This window comes from Pelodiscus sinensis, chromosome 14 (assembly GCF_052426305.1).
Source record: "Pelodiscus sinensis isolate ZL-2025 chromosome 14, ASM5242630v1, whole genome shotgun sequence".
NCBI classification, from domain to species: domain Eukaryota; kingdom Metazoa; phylum Chordata; order Testudines; family Trionychidae; genus Pelodiscus; species Pelodiscus sinensis.
In genome coordinates this window covers 42,946,803-42,966,454 of record NC_143065.1, presented here as the reverse complement: position 1 = coordinate 42,966,454, position 19,652 = coordinate 42,946,803, and the positions used below count along the sequence as shown (strand labels likewise).

Genomic DNA, 19,652 nt, shown 5'->3' with positions numbered 1-19,652 from the left:
GTTTTTTGTATGTAAAATTGCTTTGTAAAATATTTGCTCCATCTGCTGAAAGTAGCAAAGACAATTTTCCCTGATAGCTAATGGCCCATTTCGGCTGGATGGCAAGCAATTCACCGTGGTTTCGACTTGCATTAAGTAGAATGGAGAGAACACTACATAGAATTCTCTACTTATGTAGTATTATCTACTCACTGCTTCTTGAGAGGCCCGTCCCTCATTACTGTGGCCTTCGTTTTGGATCAGCACACAGGGTTGCTTTGACTCAAGAGGCTTTTTGTCAAACTGAGGCACATATGCCATGCTTCGATATGAGAGTACAAAACAGCCACTTTCCTTGACTACAAGAACAAGGAGGTTAGTTCTCTTTCAACTTTCTAGCACTTAAACTGCTGTTCCTTTTTTCACGCCACATGGGGCCATGGTTTTCTCTTCTGGCTCATGCTGTCACTCTGCACGCTGAGGATTTCAATATATAAAGATCAAGCACTTCTTTTAATTCTAAATTCAGCTACATGCACACAAAAAAGCAGAGAACATTGTCCTAGTCCAAAAAAACCCCATTGCTCCAGCTTCATTGTATATTTTGCTACTTACAATACCTCTATTTAAAAGCATGTTTACATTGTGCCCTGAACTACTTCAACATCTGCTAACAGACCAATAAAAAAATAAATAAACTGGGATTGTTTAGAAAGAGAGATCCCCTTCTATTTCCCCTGAATGATATTAAACCAGTAACAGCAGCAAATGACAAAGACCCTTTTTTTTTTTTTTTGGTAGATTTCTCTTTGGAAAACAACATTTTGGGAGGAAATTCAAAATAAAAACACTATATTCAGTGTCACCAAAAATCAGATAAAAAGAGGAGCTTAGAGTCAAAGTGATATTATCAAATAGTCTCACAGATTTATACACAGCACAGGTGTAATTTAACTTTGATTATAACAATTGTATTCAATGACTTTTTTTTTTTTTTACCAATATGACCGGAGGATTTCTATTATGTGCTTAAAGAAAAGCACATTTGTAAGTATTTTGCAAAATAGGGTCCTAATTTCTCAAATAAATAATTTTTACAGTAAAATCATTTCTCTATGGAGGGCTGGAGTAACTACGTATTCTTAATATTATTTTCACCAACAAAGGTTTTTTTTCTAAATAAAAATTCTGAAGTCAATAGAACCACTCAGAAGCAAAGTGTTTGCAGAATGAGAGCCTTCAATAGTAATTCCTATATAATACAAAATAAGAATAGCATCTGAGAGTATACTTTTGGTGTATCAGACTGCTATGAATATACATTCAGTTCATGCCCCTTCAAGATTACTAGATTTTTCATCTTCTTTTGAAAAACATTTTTAACTGTACTTAATTTGCTTTATTCTATCGGCCATGCTCTTCATCTGCTTCCACAGGGAAAAGAATTTCTGTGAATTTTAAAAATGTGATTTAAAAAGAAAAACTATTAAAAAACATTGTATGGATAATCTCAGGAAATTCACAAGAACTCCATGTAAACGGCAGAGCTATTTTGCAAAACAGCCCACAAAGCAGTATGCTAAAAACTGTCACGTTTCACAAATGATGCTCAGTTGAACTTCTTTTATTCTTAGACTTATCTTTTGGAATTTTAGCAAAACAAACATTTTTAAAATAATCCAAACAGGCACTTTATTGCATGTGATAACACTAACGATTTTTAGATTTCTTTAGTGCTCTTGCTTTATCCTCTCCTTCCACACTGTTATTGCTAAAAACTGGCAGTTAAATTCAATTGATTCAAAATATTCTAGACCCATATGGCCTAAAACCCTGGAGCTGAAGTTCTGATATTGCCTCACTGCTGTTTTCTAGCATTTGCCTCTACTCCAGTCCCCAGATGGTGGAAGTAACATTTAAACCTCCTTCTCTCTGCCTTGTACAATAGACCTTGGCACCATTTCAACTGTTTACTCCGGTAATTAACAGCACTGATACCACAACAATTACAACTCCTACAATCTTAACACAATAATGCTATGAATTAGTGAGAGCTAATGGCTGGAAGGTATAGTGGTTCCAGACTGCGAGATCTGTGCATTTTTAGAATAAAATAAAAGGTACAAACAGCACGCTTGCGGTAGACAATGATTACCTAGTAATTAGTTTACACAAAGCTTCCTATTTAATGGCAAAACACTGTAATTAACGCGTGACAGAAAATCAAAGGGTACTTTGTAAGCATATGAAAAATTAACACTGCAGGCCTATAGCTTTATGTACTGATTAGAAGCATATTAAATCAATAGGACATACAAACCAACAGCTTGCATATCTGATTACTGTAGATCCTAGGCATGGATATCATGGTTTTAATTTAACTGAGGGATACAATTATAATGCTTTGTTATTTTACTTAGGATTTAAGAATCACCTGGAACATAATTCCAGTAGCTATATAAATATAACAACTGACTGAATGAGAGCATCACAGATTGTTCTCACATATAATAAATACGTAACTACTCAAGCTTTTCTGTTCATGGAGCACTGGCTACATTTGTTAGGAAGAAACAACCCTGAACTGTACTGAACTGTACAGTTTGAAGCCAAGATAATTTTTACCATCCTACCACATGAAATTAGAAATTTTAAAAGCCCTTCTCACATCTTTCAAAATACTGTCTGTGGATTTTCTATGTAACCGTGCTTCTGGCCTCCTTCAGGCTGGAAAAATGATCACACCAAAGATTATATGTGAAATCAATAAAATCAGCAGGAAAGACTGCTTGCTTAAAGAATTTTCTTTGCAGATGCTTAGTAGTGTCTGCAAACACAACTCAACTGTCTTAAGAACCCCAACTATCTTCATATCATTTCTGGAACCAAACTATTTTAAAATCTGTTACCAAATGTGATTAACAAATGAGTTGTAGGAAGCAGAAAATGCACATTCAACAATGTTAATGCATGTGAGAGAATAACAGAGCTTAGTTATAAAGCATGATGTTATGCCACTAAGTTAAGGCTTTGGCAGTATTGTGGTTTTATTTTGAGTGAGTTGATAAATATATGCTGCTTATTTTGAGTTCCTTACTTTTGGAAAGATGCAACAGGGTGATGAAAACTACTCATAAGGCTTATTTTCCTAATGGAATCCTAGGCAAAGAGTTAGATGTCTCTTTACTAGTCTCCCAGATTTTCAAATAATCTCTGAATTTATCCAATTCCTTTGAAAGGAATTTTCAAAAAACCATCAATAATGTTAAGTGTTAAGGCAACAGTTGGCTATTTCTGGCATCTGAAACCCAGATTTTCCAATGGTGATCAATCACAAACCATAGGACCAGTGTTAAAGTAGTCAGTCAATATAGATGGAAACTTGAGTTTTCTCTGCTTTATCTGCCTTTGAAAAGATTTTAAGTCTCAATCGCTAATTTTAGTGAATTAACCAGGACTCAAACATCTTTGTTAGGTGTTCTGGTCCATGACTAGGATTCCTATGTACTACAGTACAAACAATAATGATAAAATTACAGTGATAAAGTGATTTAAAACCTATACAACTTAGGAGGTCATCAAGTCCAAAGCCCTGCTAAAAGCAGGATTCATCCCAACTAAATCATCCCAGCCAGGCCTTTGTCAAGCTGGGATTTAAAAACCTCTAAGGATGGAGATTCCACTAGGTAACCCATTCCAGTGATTCACCCCTCCCTCAGGGAAATAGTTTTTTCTAATATCCAACTTAGACCACCCCCACTGTAACTTGAGATCACTGCTCCTCATTCTGTCATCTGTCACCACTGAGAACAGCCTCTCTCCATCCTCTTTGGACCTCCCCTCACTCTTCTGTAGACTAAATAAGTCCAAATCCCTCAGCCTCACCTCCTAAGTCATGTGCTCCTGCCCCCGTATAATTTTCATTACCCTCCACTAGACTTTCTCCAATGCATCCACATCCTTTCGATAATGAGGGGTCCAGAATTGGGCATAATACTCCAGACGTGGCCTCACCAGTGCCAAATAAAGGGGAATAATCACTTTTCTCTATACCACCTTTACTTCTCTCCCTTTCTCCATCTCCTTCATTCATCTCTTTCTCTGCTCTCAGCCTAGAGTCCCCTATCTTTAAAATTCCCTGTCACCTTAAGCCCCTTAAACTCAGTTCAAGTCTGTGGTCATTGTGGCAGATATGGAGGTGTGGTGCCAAAATCTCTGACTGCTGATGAGATAGACTTATCCTGGGGTAATCAAATGTTGACCGTATTCCTTTATTGCTTTAATTCAATGGGGGCTGAGGGAGGAACAAACAGAACGGCAACTCTGTGAATGTCCCCAGGGGGAAGAGAACAGAAGTCACTGGATAAATCAGACCTGCTGAGGTAATATTCTGAGAGGAATATTAACACCTAGAAAGAGGTTTTGGCTTGAGAGGAGGAGTACTCAAAAGAAACCAGGAAGGGGCAGAGGTGCAGTTCACTGGTACCTGAGACAGGTCGTTGATGTTTTCAATGTATCTGTCAGACTGCAGCCTTTCAAGTGACACGTTCACAGCACCCTACATCTGAGTCTGTGCCCCTTTTGGAGTGAGAACCCTGAGGGCAAGTCCCAGCACACCCTGCTTCCTGCCTCCTCTTATAGCCTGTTTCACTTGTCTCTCCAAACAGCCGTGAGAGACCCAGCTGGTCTAACTACACAAGGATTTATCAAGATGGGAGCGAGATGATCACTAAAATCAAACCGTGCATTTCCAGAGAATGCCTTTTTCTCCACTCGGAGCCTTCCAACAGGGCAGCCTGGAAACACCACAGCCTCTTGGTGTGGGGGTCTCGCAGAGCCTTGTGGAGTGTCCACTTGTGACACCACTCAGAACGCTCTCCCAGGCACGGCCTGGGGGTCTGAGGGCTTACTAGGTTCTGCAGAAGGTCGTAGGGTCTGGAGGTTTACTCCATTCTGCTGCATTCCTGCTTTGGCTAACCCCACTGATTCCCTTCTGGCGAGCCCCAGCAGGTCCCTCAGCTGGAGAAGTCCGGGAAGCACTAAAGTTTCCCTACTGTCTACTGCAGCATTGAGCTGCTCTGAGCGCCCTCACCTGGCCACCTCTGCTCCTTGCAGTCTCTACTATGTTACAGCTGTCACCAATTCCAGCCCCTTCCTTCTGTACTGGGAAGCTCACATTCGAGACCCATTCTCCATCAGCTTTCCCGGTGGGGGAAAAAGGGGATTAACTTATTTTGCATGTTATAAATTTTCTACTGTGTGCTCTGTGTGCCGCTGAAGGCTTACAAATGAAAGACGTTAGCTCTAGGGAAGTGATAAAACAGACTCCTAAATACAAATTTGACAAAGGAGTGGTTTTCAGAGTACAGAGAATAGTAACAGTGAAGCGATGGCAGATTTACACAGAGCATCCTGGGGGAGCTCCTCGTTAAACAAGTCCAGCACTCGTTATGGAATGTGTTCATTTTCACATAAATTCTAGGGCTACAAACAGTGCTTTGCAGAGTAAAAGGAATGCAAACATAATTAAAGCGTTTCTAGTGCCCCGCTGGAACAGTGGGAGCAATGGAGAGAGTACATTTCAAATCCAGAGTTTTCAAATGCAAAAAAAGTAAGCCAACTATGGTAGGAGCCCTTTCCTGCAGACAAACTCAGAAAGTTTCATGTTTTCAATTGCCAAAAGAAGTGAAGAAAGACAAGGAGTTAATAACTTATTTTTATCCCTTTAAGAATAATAGCATATGATGGAAAAAAAACAACAACAGTAAATATGGTTAGGATTTTCAAAAGTGCTTGCGGGTATGTCTCCACTAGGAAATTATTTCAAAATACATTATTTCAGAATATTAACTCCTGAAGTAATTATTTCAAAATAGCGTGTCCACACTACAGGGAAGCCTCAAAGTTAGTCCGAGGCAGGTTCCCTTAATGTGGACACACTACCTCAACTTAGAGCCCCAGGAAGCAATGGGGAGTAATTACTCTGAATGACTGGGGAGTAGTTATTTTGAAATAACAACAGTAGTGCATCCACACTAATGCTATTTCAGAATAAGTGTTATTCCTCATGGAAAGCAGGAGTTATTCTTTTAAAATAACCAGCCCCTTAGTCAGAGTCCATTTATGACTAAGCGCCTGTGCCTTTTCCCATTGAAGGATAGGTCTGAAAATTTTGGCAGTTCCACCAGCAATAGAGAATGTAGTAAACATTATTGATGATTATCTGTTTTGCATGTGGCGCAAAATAGTAATTGTAAGAATAGCATGGTGATGGATTTTTCAAAACATCTCATAGGTTAGGTGTCTAACTCCCATTAAATGTCAATTCAAGTTAGGTGTCTAACACTCCTAGCCCTGGTCTACTTTCTTATTTCGAAATAATGGGCTTGGTAGTGTGGATGCTCCACTCATTATTTCAGAATAAGGAGGGTTATTTCAAAATAACACCTTAGTGTAGACCAGTGCCAGGAGTGTTAGACACCTAACTAGAATTGACATTTAATGGGAGTTAGACACCTAACCTATGAGATGTTTTGAAAAATCCATCACCATACTATTCTTACAATTACTATTTTGTGCCACATGCAAAACAGATAATCATCAATAACGTTTACTACATTCTCTATTGCTGGTGGAGCAGCCAAAATTTTCAGGTCTATCCTTCAAAGGGAAAAGTCGCAGGCACTTAGTTATAAATGGACTCTGACTATTGTTTGAAAACAAGGGTGGAAAGCGAAGGTGTCAAGGTAGAAAAGGATCCCACATTGGACATGTCTTTGACATATTTAAGCTACACAGATTTTATCTAGGGAACATTTTGCTTTTCCCCAGCGTCATTCACACTGCAATACACAAACTGGAAAATACCACAGCGGGATGCTGAGGGTTTTCAGCTCTATCTGAGCATACAAGGGCCAGGCACTGACACCGTTGCTCCCCCTGAAAAGTGCCTGGCTCTGTAAGTGGGTCCACAGCTGTCAGTGTTAGCATGCTCCTCAGATTTCACCCCAACTGCCGCTGCAAAGGCATCTCTGCGATAACTCTGGCATTCACTTCAGTGGATAAAACACAGCACTAAACTAGTCATTTTACTTTGCCCAGTGTAATACTTGAAATGAAGAATCTAAAAATCACTGTGTTTTTGATGGAACAGGTTCTTACCCAGTCCAAACTTGCAAACTACATTATTTTTAATCTGTTGCCTACTACATACCAATGAGAAACATCTTGGTATCGCGTCATAAACTGCTATGCAAATGATGCTATTTGTAAGTATTAACATAATTTAGTGCTTACAGTCATATTCTCATTTCTAATAATTCTACCAGAATGGAGAGTCTTTTCTCTATACTTTTAGCCTGCAGGATAGTCTTTCATCAAGAAGCTGAATTTTTTAATAACCTGCCAGCATATGTTTTGTATGTGGCAGCCTAGGCCGATGACACAATGTCTTCATTATTGAAAGAAACAGGTCTACATTCTGCAATCGGACATTAAAGCATGCCTGTGCCCATAAACTAATGCTTTGATGTCTAAATGTGTATCATTATGACGGTACTCTGTAACAAAGGATAATTTTAATCCTCTGCTCTCAATGGCAATACTTAGTGGAGATTGCAATTCATTATACAGAAGAAAGGTCTCCGTGCTCACAAAAAAAGAGCTCAACTTGGAAGGCAGAAAATGTCAACTGTCATTTCTGGACAAGATGCTCTAAGCAGCAGCATGTTTTGTTCTTTCACCTATACGCACAGAAATACTGGCCTGGATTTGGAGGAGCTTTCCTGCTGACAGGCCTGTAGGAAATTATATCAAGTGTACCATTCTTTTTTCAAACTTTGGCAAGCATTTATGCTGTAGGATTTTTTTATAGGCATGTTCTTGTTTGTGTCTGAGTTTCAGCTAAATGAGTCCCTGTTTCTGAGGCATCAGGCCCTGAGGACAGGTAAAATGGCAGAAGAGCTCCAAGGGTTTGCCGTTACTACATGGAAGATCACCGATGCTATGATCGATCTTCCAGAGGCTCGATTTAGTGAGTCTAGTTAAAACTTGCTAAATTGAACTCACAGATTGTCCCCGCTGGCATCTGGTACTCCTCCCTTTGTGAGGAGAAAGGTGAGTACCCACAGGAGCTGTGAGGACACGTCCACATTTGTATTGTATGTAGCTGCAGTTGCAGACCTTAAACTGAGCTACTGGGTCTAGTGTAGACCTGGCCTTTCTTCAGTCAGTGGTGCGAGAACCCTCAAGGATCTTACACCAGTGGAGAAGCAGATGGGGTGTAGCTGTACTCTGCAGTGCTTTCTTCCCCTCCCCTGTGGGCAGCTGGCAGAGGTCAGTATGTTCCCTCTCGCAGCTTTATGCAAGCAGAGAGCTTCCTAGCACCGGTAATATTCTCCACTGGCCATCTCTGGCTGTTTTAAGTCCACTTTGCACGTCTCATGCTCATGCAGAACAAGGGAGCCTTAGGAGAACCTAGCCCTCAATGTTTGCACAGAAAGTTTCATATTACAAAGCACTATTACTTTGTAATGATCAGAATCTGTCTATATTAGAGAGCTTGTGTGTCTGTTCATGAGTCTGTCCATCTGTGAGTTTCTTTGTTCAAGAACTCCTAAATGGTGATAGCCAAGTTTGGGATCCTCTTACCCTAAGTTAAAGCAAGGGCAGGGTTTGGTTGTGCCAGAAAAACGGGATGTACCTGGAATGGGATTGTTTTCCAGAACACAGCAAGGGAGGGGCTGGTAGGAGGGACAGTTATACTACAGCGAGTGCGAGGAACAGCTATACTCGAAAGTGATTACAAGGGGGCGACTGCTCCAGGAACAGTGTGGCCAGCAGGGGCCAGGACTTTCCATGTTGCCAGTCCCTGGCCCAGGTAAGTGGCTTCCCGGCCACAGCACCAGATGGGGGAGGAGCTCCGCCAGCAGCAGCCCTGCCACTCTAGAGCAGCATTGCCAGGGGCTGGACCATGTAGCTCCATCCCCTCAAAAAATGCTGGGGGGCTGGGGCTGGGCATTGGAGCCCTCCCCCGCACAGGACAATGGGACAGATTCTTCCTTGGTACAATACTTCAGAATTTAATGGAAATAAACCTGGCACAATAGTCTTAAAATAGCAAATACTTACTTAAATATTCACAGACCTTTAACTAAAATTAATCCAATTTGTATTGGAATTCAGATTCTTGATGAACTGGATCAGTCCCAAAAATTTGTCAAGAACAAACTTGTACATTGACTAAAAGGTTCACAAACGCTGCATGGTCATAACACTGATCATTTTGTTTGCCTATTTGTGGCTGGACAGCACTTTTACAGCCACCACATTTTCTGCAGCTCAGAATCTACGGCCCCTGCAACCTCTGAATCCAGCACATCAATAGATGAAGACAGAGTATTAAGATCAGGATCAGGCAAGTGAAGTTTTAACAACAGAAATTCCCACTATTTGGTGTCCACCCCCGTAGTTGTTGAGCTAAGGATTTTATTTGCTCCTCTCTTCAGTTTCTGCTTAACTGTCTTATTTAAATCATGGTTTCTTATATTAGTTTAGTGAACTTCCCAACTTGCCATTAAACATAATGGACCAAATTAGTTGTTGCTAATGTTTCCTTTTCACTTTTATGCTTTAAGTCAACAGTTACATCAGAGACGAATCTGGCCCAAACAACTGTTCGCTCAAGCAAGGCTTCAGTGGAGAGACATTTATAATACTAGGAGCCGGATTAATTTCCAGAAGGCAACCACAGAATTAAAAACCCATCCAACCTCATTTAGGCCCAAGATGTGGGGAGCAATACATCCCCTATTAGAACCCATTACTTGCAGCATAGCAATACTCACCAGGGTACAGAAAAGTAACATTGAAGCATGGGGACATCTGCTCGTGATCACATTTAGGACCATGTACAGCAGGGTTTCTTAAACTTTTTAAGACCGAGGAACACCAAGGATCTTTTGTTGAGAAAAAAAATGCTAGGGGAAAGTTATTGAGCAATAAAAAAGGTTGCCTTCCCCTTTAGAGGCAGCCATTTTAAACTCTGTTCTCCGCTGCACACCTCCGACTGCAGTTTAAGAAATACTGGTGTACAGCCATGTGTTTTTTCTACTAGATAAAACAGATACACTCTTCGGATCACCCAGAGACATCTACATCTCCCACTGAAGTCAAGTGTAAATACTCAGCACCTCTGAAAATCAAACCTCAGTATATGAGGTCCTAGTCTTCATCCTGCTGACCTAGGACATGTTGAAGGCAAACATGAAAATGTGCGGCATCAGTGTCAACACTTGGGAGACCCTTGCCCAGGACCGTACCCAGTGGAGAGAGGGAATCCGTGAGTGGGTGGCGCAATTTGAGAGGTCCCACTGCAGCGCAGATGAAGAGAGGTAGAAGGGGAAAAGGGTAGCAAAAAACTGCCCCGCATTCCTGCAATAGCCACCAGCATCTGCCCCTTCTGAGATAAGACCTGTGGCTCCAGAACTGGGCTGCTCAGCCATCAATTGATCCACAAATAGGAGGGTCACAGGAAGACGTCCTATTCGTTATTGAGTGACCACCAAGATGTATAAATGACTTACAGAAACAACACACACTTTGGTTTAACATGGTGCCCTGCTGAATGACACTGGGCAAGTCATTTGCCCTTTCTGTCCTTCAGTTACCCCATCTGTAAAATGGGACTAATGAGCCTACCTTCTTTGTAAAGTGCATTGAAATCTAAGGGTGAAAAGCAGCATAAAAGAGATGGTGGTGGTATTATTATTTGGGTTATAAAACTTGCTACCCAGATAATTAAACAAGATAAAATTCAATGTTTTGTATTCTCATTTACATTTGTAATATATTTGTCTTGCTTATTAATTGGAATGAGAGTTAGAGATATCACTCTAAAGGTAACACAAACTTAAGCGTAAAACACTTGAACCTCTGGGAAACAGAGTGCGCTGGATTAAAGATTTTGCCAGATCAGGAAGGGCGCTGCGGGGTCTGGGCGAAAGGGGGATGGAGGTGAAGCACTTACCTGGAGGCCTTCTCCTAGTGGCACACATGGCTCTATGCCCCCACTGCTTCCAGGCCTACTCCCTACAGACGTCCTCAACATTAAACTGAGTAAGCAGGCCCAGAGAATAGGATAACCACTTTCTCACTAACTTACGTGGGCCCATTTCTTCCTCCACATCTCAGTGCTGTATCTCTGACATTCCTTCTGGACCCATTGGTGGCATTTCAGGTGCCCGGTAATGTCACAATATGCAGTGCCGTTTCCTCCAAATTCATTGTCCACTTTAAACAACCACCGTTTCACTCCCAGGTTATCTACGATTAGCTGACTCAGAACTTCAAGCATCTATGGATCAAAGAGCAGGATCAAAACAAAGGGAATGGCTTCAAAAACAGTTTGAATTAGGCATCATTAAGGTGCTCATATATTTTGGTTTAAAATTTGTTTTAGAACACACTTAGAATTAGGGTTTCTAGCTCCAGGTTCAAACCAGTTTTGCCATTATTCACCAAGCCTCCTTCCTTTCAAAAAAGCAGAGATACTGGTAATAAATAGTTTAGATGTTCACGTAAAGCACACCCAAAAAATTGATAGCTGGATGCAGCCCTCAGCTTCCCTGGATCTGGCCTGAGAGCCGTCCATGCCACAAAGTCTACTAGGCTGGCCCTCCCAAAGCTCTGGTGTGGAAGGAGAATGTGGGGAACGTCTTTCTCCTCAGTTGAGGACCACACTGAAGGGTTTTTTTCCCCACTTCTCACTTGTGTGTGGTCCCCGACTGATTTTTCTGTGGGTCAGTGGCCTCCGACCCATAAATGGTTCCCCACCCCTGCCCTACTCTCTCAGTTCCTTCTTGCTGGTTTGTTCGGACAGAGGGGAGGCGGGTGGGATTTGGAATGGACATGAGCAACACACCTCGCGGAACAGCAGTTACGAAAGGTAAGTAACCGTTTTTCATTCTTCAAGTGATTGCTCATGTGCGTTCCAATATGTGACTTGCCAGCAGTTTCCTGGGGGGGGGGGGTCGGAAGCCATCTTGGGGCCAAAGCAAGAACCTCCCTGCCAAATGCTGAGTCGTTCCACACGTGCTGGTGTAGTGCAATGTGAAGGTGTGGTCAGACGGCCGCGTGTCCTCAGTCGGAATACTCTCGAGAAATGCCGCCAAAGAGGTCGGGGCTCTGGTGGAAGAGGCAGTCAATGGAAGGGATGGCACCTTCGCTAAGTGGTAACATGTCCTGATACAGGACGTGAGCCACTCGGAGAGGAGATAGGAGACCTTTCATCCTCTCTGCCAGTGCAATAAAGAAGTATGTGGACCTCCTAACTGTTTTGTACTGTCGCTATATAAAGTGAGAGCATGCCGGATGCCCAGGGAGAGCAGCACATGCTTCTGACCACTGGCATGAGGCTTCAGGTAGAAGACAGGCAGGAAGATAATCTGGCTAACATGAAAATGGGAGACCACCTTAGGCAGAAAGGTTAGGTGAGGCCATAATTGTATTTTGTCTTTATGAAACCCAGTATATGGGGCTACTCGGAAGACCACCTTTCACAACAGGTCTGCCAAAGGACAAGTGGCCAGAGGCTCAAAGGGAGGGCCCATCAGTTTGGTGAGCACAAGGTTCAAGTCCCACTGGGGAATGGGCTGCCCGACTGGCAGGTACAGTTGGTCAAGCCCCTTGAGAAAATGGGTTACCATGGGCTCTGTAAATACAGAGCAACCCTGACTCCCCACGTAGAAAGCAGAAATGGCCGCAAGGTAAACCCTTATAGAGGACAGTGCTAGCCCTCGCCGCTTTAAGCACATGAGGTAGTCTAAAATGACAGGCAGGGGGGACCCCTGAGGTCGGAGCCCCTTGGGCTGACACTACACAGGAAAACTGTTTCCATTTGGCTTAGTAAGTGGCCCTGGCAGATGGCTTTCTGCTCCCCGGGGGGGTCTCCCTGACCGGACTGGAGCAGCCCAGCTCTGTGGGGCTCAACCATGGAGGATCCATGGTGTGAAGTGGAGGGATTCCAGGCCGTGGTCCTGGGTGATGAGATCCCTGCAGAGGGGAAGGGTTACGGGAATGGCCCTGGAGAGGCTCAACAGAAGAGTGAACCCGTGTTGTGGGGAGCACACTGCAGCTGTGACCAAGGCCCTGAGGCTGTTTCAGCGACTGTCACCAGCAGTAAGAAGGAACTGAGAAGGCAGAGCGTTGGCTGTGTCTTACATACACTGCCAGAGCAGCGCCACGCTGGGGGCTCCACGGCCGACTCTACAGATACCACTGGGGTAACAGCTTTCTGGAGACTATGCACACGCATGTGCACGCACACGTATCGACACGCACATGAGCAATCACTCCAAGAACCCTTTTGGTTCAGGAACCTATGGCCCCAATTCTGAAATTGGATCCACACAAAAAGTCCTGGGATCTCCTGCAGACCCACAGAAAGGTCAGTAGGGTTCTGTGCCAATGCAGTTTGCCTACGTGGAGCTCATGGCTGGACCACAGCTATTAGTTCTGAACGCTGAGTACTCAGGATGTGGCTCAAAAAGGGTTGCTGGTGGCAGCGCTAGATTATTTTCAAAAGTCTCTCTAAAAACCTTCCTAGCGTCAGATTCTAATACCAAACATCTGAGACACATTCCTGCTGGAGAGTGAATTATATGGTTATACATTTACGAAGGAGTTACTACATAGACTTTATTAAAATGATTCTAATTATGTATGTGCATTCATATCCAGTTTTAAATGGCTTTCCTGTAAAACTAGCTGGGGAGCAGAATATAATTAGCCATTTAGAAATAGTAAATGCTACTGGACCCTAGAAAAGTGTTATACAGATTTTGTGCTGCATTGACTAGAAGGTATTTTTACATAGTAATCTTTTGGACTCTTAGTTGCATATATTTTTCAGACTTCGACCACCAACAGGATTATCATCTGTTTTCTCCAAATCCTATTATTCGTTGCTTTTGAAAACCCTATAAATGAGTTTCTGTTAATGACTCCCCTACAGTAATGAAAAGGATCAATAATATTGTTAAGACTGTACCAATGGAAAGACTGATGTGTTATCTTTAAGTGAAAATTGAACTGTGCTTTAACATAGTGTCACTTTTCTTTTATTATTTAACCCAAGATGTCAATATTTCATAGGAGCAAACAACAGATGGAGCACTTCTGAAATGGTGCGGCATGGATCCAGAAGAATTAATAAGCATGTGTAGAATTTTGATAAATGATTTAATAAATAGTAAATCAAACTAATTTATAAGTCTAGTGTATTTTTTCACATCACTGAACATTTTATCAACTGTATGGAAGTTATATTTGTTTAGCTGCTGTTATTTGCAGAGTTAAAGATATTTGTGAGAAGAAAAGGAATGTAAAAAGCCAGCAAGAATACCTAAGAACACCACCACCCTTACTACTTTCAGGTTTATGGGTACATCTAGACTACATGCCTCTGTCGCCAGAGGCATGTAGATTAGGCTACCAGGCATAGGAAAATGAAGCGGCGATTTAAATAATCGCCGCTTCATTTAAATTTACATGGCTGCCGAGCTGAGCCGATCAGCTGTTTGTCGGCTCAGCGCGGTAGTCTGAACGCGCGGGTGTCGACATCAAAGGCATCAACCTCCTGGGATGAGGTTTACCTGGGTGGTCGACAAATGCCTTTGATGTCGACACCCGTGCGTCCAGACTACCGCGCTGAGCCGACAAACAGCTGATTGGCTCAGCGCGGCAGCCATGTAAATTTAAATGAAGCGGCGATTACTTAAATCGCCGCTTCATTTTCCTATGTCTGGTAGCCTAATCTACATGCCTCTGACGACAGAGGCATGTAGTCTAGACGTACCCTATGATGCACATCAGTGAAGAGAGAAACTATTGATTATTGCCATCTACAAATACAACATGCTGACATTACCAGCTGGATTAATGCTGCAAATGTCAAAGTTTCTTCCAGAATCTAATGAACACTCAAAACTACTCCAAAATTCATCCAAGTTCCATGAAAAGAAAATCATCAATGGTCCTGAAGTGTGCAGATGACAGCAAACAGAAAATTGTAAAGGATCTATGCTGCTGTTAAAGGGACAGCATTCATTCGAATTCTAGTCAATATGAGTTATGGCTAGTTTCAGGTTTCAACCCTGCTGTTTAAACATCCCACCAGATTCTGTAGTTTCATAATCACATTTTCCTTTTGCAAAAACATTTTCTTCTCCCTAATCACAGATTTTAATTTATTACTCTGTCTTTTTTTCTCTAATAACTTTCAATGACAACCCAAAGAAAAAAAGTTGATGGAATGTCTTCACTTTCACAGTGTTTTCTCATATAACTTTCACCCGCAAAACCTGCCCCCCCACTCTTCCTGACTCTCATCTTTGAGGTTTCTGGGAGAGAGTTAGCCCCAGTTTCTCCTGGTGTAACAAAGTAGGCAAGCCCATCAGTTAGCTTACACTTTGGCCCACAGCTTCCTCAGTGCCACTACTAACATCCAGCTGAGAAAACCCCCTTTATCTCAAAGACAATGATTATATGGTATGCTTCCTCACTGTATTTCTACTAATAATGCATCAATATGGCCAATGATTAAAACAGATGGATCTCAGCATCTTACTATAGACCAGAGCTACTTAATGCAGCCTGTTTGGCTCAACACGTGGCTCGCAGGTGGGAGGCAAAACAAAAAAGTCATCAACATAATGGTCTTCTGTTGAGATGCACGTTAGTAGTTAAATTCCTGGACTGTCATTGCTCATTAAAAGTACTGTCGTATGGGTGGAAATCAGGTCAATGTTGCATTTTATTAATATCAGCAGATCTGACTTAAATGGGGCCTGTGTTTGCATAGTCTTGATTAATCTTTGTATTCATGCCCGTCAGTGTGAATGAAGTATATTTACATGTATATGCAACCACACTTAAGTTGCAGCCCTCAGCATGCGCATGTGTTGGGAGTATCACTGTAGCCCCCAAAGTTGATGTTTCTACCCCAGCCACACTTGATTCACCAAAAGTTTCCCTTTGAAAGGGGCTACAAGTAAAGTGTCTATTTCTACAGGACTCTCAAAGGAAACTCGTGACAAACACAGACCAATTGCCAATGCATCTATAATGCTCTCTTTCATCGAGCTTGTATATTCCCTGTGCAATGCAAACTTGTTTGCCACTTTCTGGGATGTTAATACATTCGTCACCTTTTTTAACTGGCCTCTTCCTAAGCACACTTACCTCCTCTCTGACAGGGTGAAAGGACTACCTGCTGTTCCTTGTTACTGGATGTAACTCTCCACTCTTTGCCTACCCCTTCACCTCTTCCTTCTGTATTGCTGTATGATGCTCCATACAAGAGTGTATTTTGTTGGCCACCTCCAGTTGACTACCTCCATAATTCCAAGGTCTATCGAAACATCTTCCTTGGGGTGCACTTTCATGAATGGATCCTGCTTTTACCAGGAAGGCATTCCTTTAATCTGCCCCGCCACATTCTCTCTCCTTTTCCTGTGTCCCACACTTAGTTCTGGGCACTAACCTTGCTGCAGTGGTCTGCACTTTGGAACACTTCCTGTCCTCTACAATACCCTTACTCTTTGTGACCAATTCTGCATTGGTCTGTAACGCCCTCATGGGGTTGCTTCTGGATGGGCATTCTTGTAATTTTGTCTCTTCTGATGGCTGACCTTTAGCTCATGTCTCTATTGTGGGGTACACAGTACCTCTTGCCTTTGTGCTGCCATCATTATTTTCCTCATAAGGCCCCCGGTTTACCTGGATCTGGCCCCTCAGGTTCAGGGCTCCCCCCCAGTATTGGGGAGCCCATGCTGGCACTCCAGCCCCACCGCCACCCCACTGCGGGGATGGAGCACACAAAATCTACTAGCCTGAGTCCTCCTTGGCTCTCATGTGTGAGGGGAACGTGGGGAGTGTCTTTCTCCTTCTCAGTCAGGGGCCACATCAAGTGAGGGGAATTTTTTTTTGATTGTGTGTGCGGTGCCTGACCCAAATAAGGTTCCCCACCCCTGTTCTGAAAGGAAAAGGACATAGTAAAATTGCTTCTTTTCATCATAAGAACTCAGCGGCAGATTGGCTTGCGAAGCAGACGGCTGAACCAGGAGAGAAATTGACTTTCTTACGTAAATTTGTGAGCACTCCCGTTTCTGCAGCCTACACCATAGACACAGAACTTGATTTATGGACTCTGCAAATACAAGATGCAATGTTACCAGAAGCAATGAAGCAGGCAGAGATAAGCAAGGATTTGCCACAAGATTTCCCTCTAACGTCGTATTAGAGAAAACTAACTTAAGCAAATGAGTCTCTGGTACTGGCAGTATGAGTGGTACCAGAGCAAATTGGGAGAGATCTGATTTAAATGTATATTGTTGAATAATTCCTTCCTAGTTGATATGAGACTATCCTATCAGCAACGTTCACAAGGCCGAAAGTCAGGCAGGAAACTGTTCTGCAAGCCTGGTATCTTTCATAGGAAGTGATTCCAACGTTTAGATGGAACAAGAGGTCTTGTCTCAGGGCTATTTGGATCTGGGATATTCATCTGCAAGAGGGTAGATTGGAAATATATACAAAGGCACATTAACTATTTTGAACACTGGGCAGCAGATGCCATTTCTAAACCCATAATTCATTGCTATGGGGGAAGGACGAATGGCGTAGAATATGAATGACATTACTAAGCTGTTAAACCAAAGTGAAAATGAATGGATGAACCACAGAAAACAATGAAAAACTGAGGGAAAAATCACATAGGTAGAGGAATAATTTGCACTGCTTATGGGAGTTATGTGTTAAGAGTGGTCTGATTGCCTAGGGAGGTTGTGGAAACTCCATTGTTGGAGATATTCAAGGGTAGGTTGGACAGATACCTGTCAGGGATGGTCTAGACCAGGGGTCTCCAAACTACGGCCCGCGGGCTGGATGCGGCCCGAGAGGCCCTCTCATCCGGCCCGTGGAGACCGTCCCTGGGGTGCCGCCGAACGGGCCCTTCTTGCCGCGGGGGGGGGGGCCCCTGTCAGGGGTGTGCGGCATGTACTCACGCCGCGCCGGGGCAGGAGAAGCGGGCCGCTTCGCTGACAAGCGGCCACGCGGCGGCAAACGGCGCAGGGGGCGGGGGTTAGCACGGGCGGCGTTCCCCCGCCCAGACTGACAGGGCAGCCGGCCAATCAGGGGGCAGGAGAAGCGGGCCGCTCCTCTGACAAGCGGCCACGCGGCGGCAAACGGCGCAGGGGGCGGGGGTTAACACGGGCGGCGTTCCCCCGCCCAGACTGACAGGGCAGCCGGCCAATCAGGGGGCAGGAGAAGCGGGCTGCTCCTCTGACAAGCGGCCGCGCGGCGGCAAACGGCGCAGGGGGCGGGGGTTAGCACGGGCGGCGTTCCCCCGCCCAGACTGACAGGGCAGCCGGCCAATCAGGGGGCAGGATGGGCGGTGGTGGTAACGCCCGCCCGGCGACGTGCGGGGGAACGTGAACCCCGGCGGGAACTTTAAAAAGGTGACCCCTTCCGCCCGGGGGGGGGGGGGAAAGGAGTGAGCGGTGGCAAGCAGGAGGGGAGGACAGCGTGCAGAGGAAGGGGAGAGCAGGGGGAAAAGCCCCCCCCCCCCCCCTTTCTGGGAGAAACGGATTCGCAGGCGAATATTCTGAAGAGGAAACATTAAAAGCAACAATCTCTCTACCATAAGTGGATATATTTGCACACTATATTCAGGTAAGTTTAACTTAAGAAATCATAAGAATTTTTAAAAATTGTTTCGGGTCATTTGCAGCTATTATTGCGACAAAATTAGTTCGCATAATCAGGTTTTTTGAGCGATATTGTGTGCAAGATACTTTCAGTTTCATTATTTATTCATGTTGAATTCACTTTATTTTAGTGCCCAGCGATGGCCGAGAAGAGGAAAAGAGAAATAGACGATGAGTGTCGGCAATTTCAAGAAGAATGGAGTTTGAAATACTTCTTCATCAAATCCGGCGAGAAAGCATTGTGTGTGATTTGCAACGAAACCGTGGCTGTGATGAAAGAATACAACCTGCGCCGTCATCATCAAAGCAAACATCAGGAGAAATATGTACAGTTGAAGGGTAAAGTCCGTGCCGAAAAATTTTCTAAATTACAAAATCAACTCACATCTCAGAGGACATTGTTCAGTAAATCCTCAAATGAAAATGAATCCTTAACTAAGGCCAGTTATAAAGTTGCCTACGTCCTGGCTAAAAGTGGCAAACCCTTTACAGATGGTGAAGTAGTGAAGGAATGTTTGTTGGAAGTGGCTGAGGAACTTTGCCCAGAAAAGTCAAAACAATTTGAAAATGTAGCTTTGGGTGCGAATACCATTGCCCGCCGTGTTGCAGACATGGGTGAAAACATTGTGACTCAAATAGCGAAAAATGCAAGCAAGTTTCGCCATTTTTCAATTGCAATGGATGAATCGCTGGACAGCTGCTCCACCTCTCAACTGCTTGTGTTCATTAGAGGTGTGGATGAAGACATGAACATAACACAAGAGCTGGCTTCCCTACATAGCATGTATGGCACTGTTACCGGAGAGGATATATTCAATGAGTTGAAAAAAACATTTGCTGATTATAACTTGGACTGGACTAACCTCAGTTGCCTGACTGTTGATGGAGGAAAGAACATGAGTGGCATAA

At 43.4% G+C, this 19,652-nt stretch overlaps 1 protein-coding gene across 5 annotated transcripts in view; it reads right to left on the bottom strand.

Moving 5' to 3' along the window:
• IQCH (IQ motif containing H) overlaps positions 1-19,652 on the bottom strand; it is a 136,417-nt gene that overhangs the window by 58,858 nt on the left and 57,907 nt on the right. For 4 of the 5 annotated variants that reach the window (XM_075896862.2, XM_089782088.1, XM_089782087.1 and 1 more), the window contains one exon: positions 11,141-11,332. The exons of the other annotated variant lie outside the window; for it this stretch is intronic. In XM_075896862.2, coding sequence (XP_075752977.2) covers positions 11,141-11,332 — 192 coding nt within the window. The remainder of the gene's footprint in view (positions 1-11,140; positions 11,333-19,652) is intronic. 5 annotated transcript variants of the gene reach the window in all.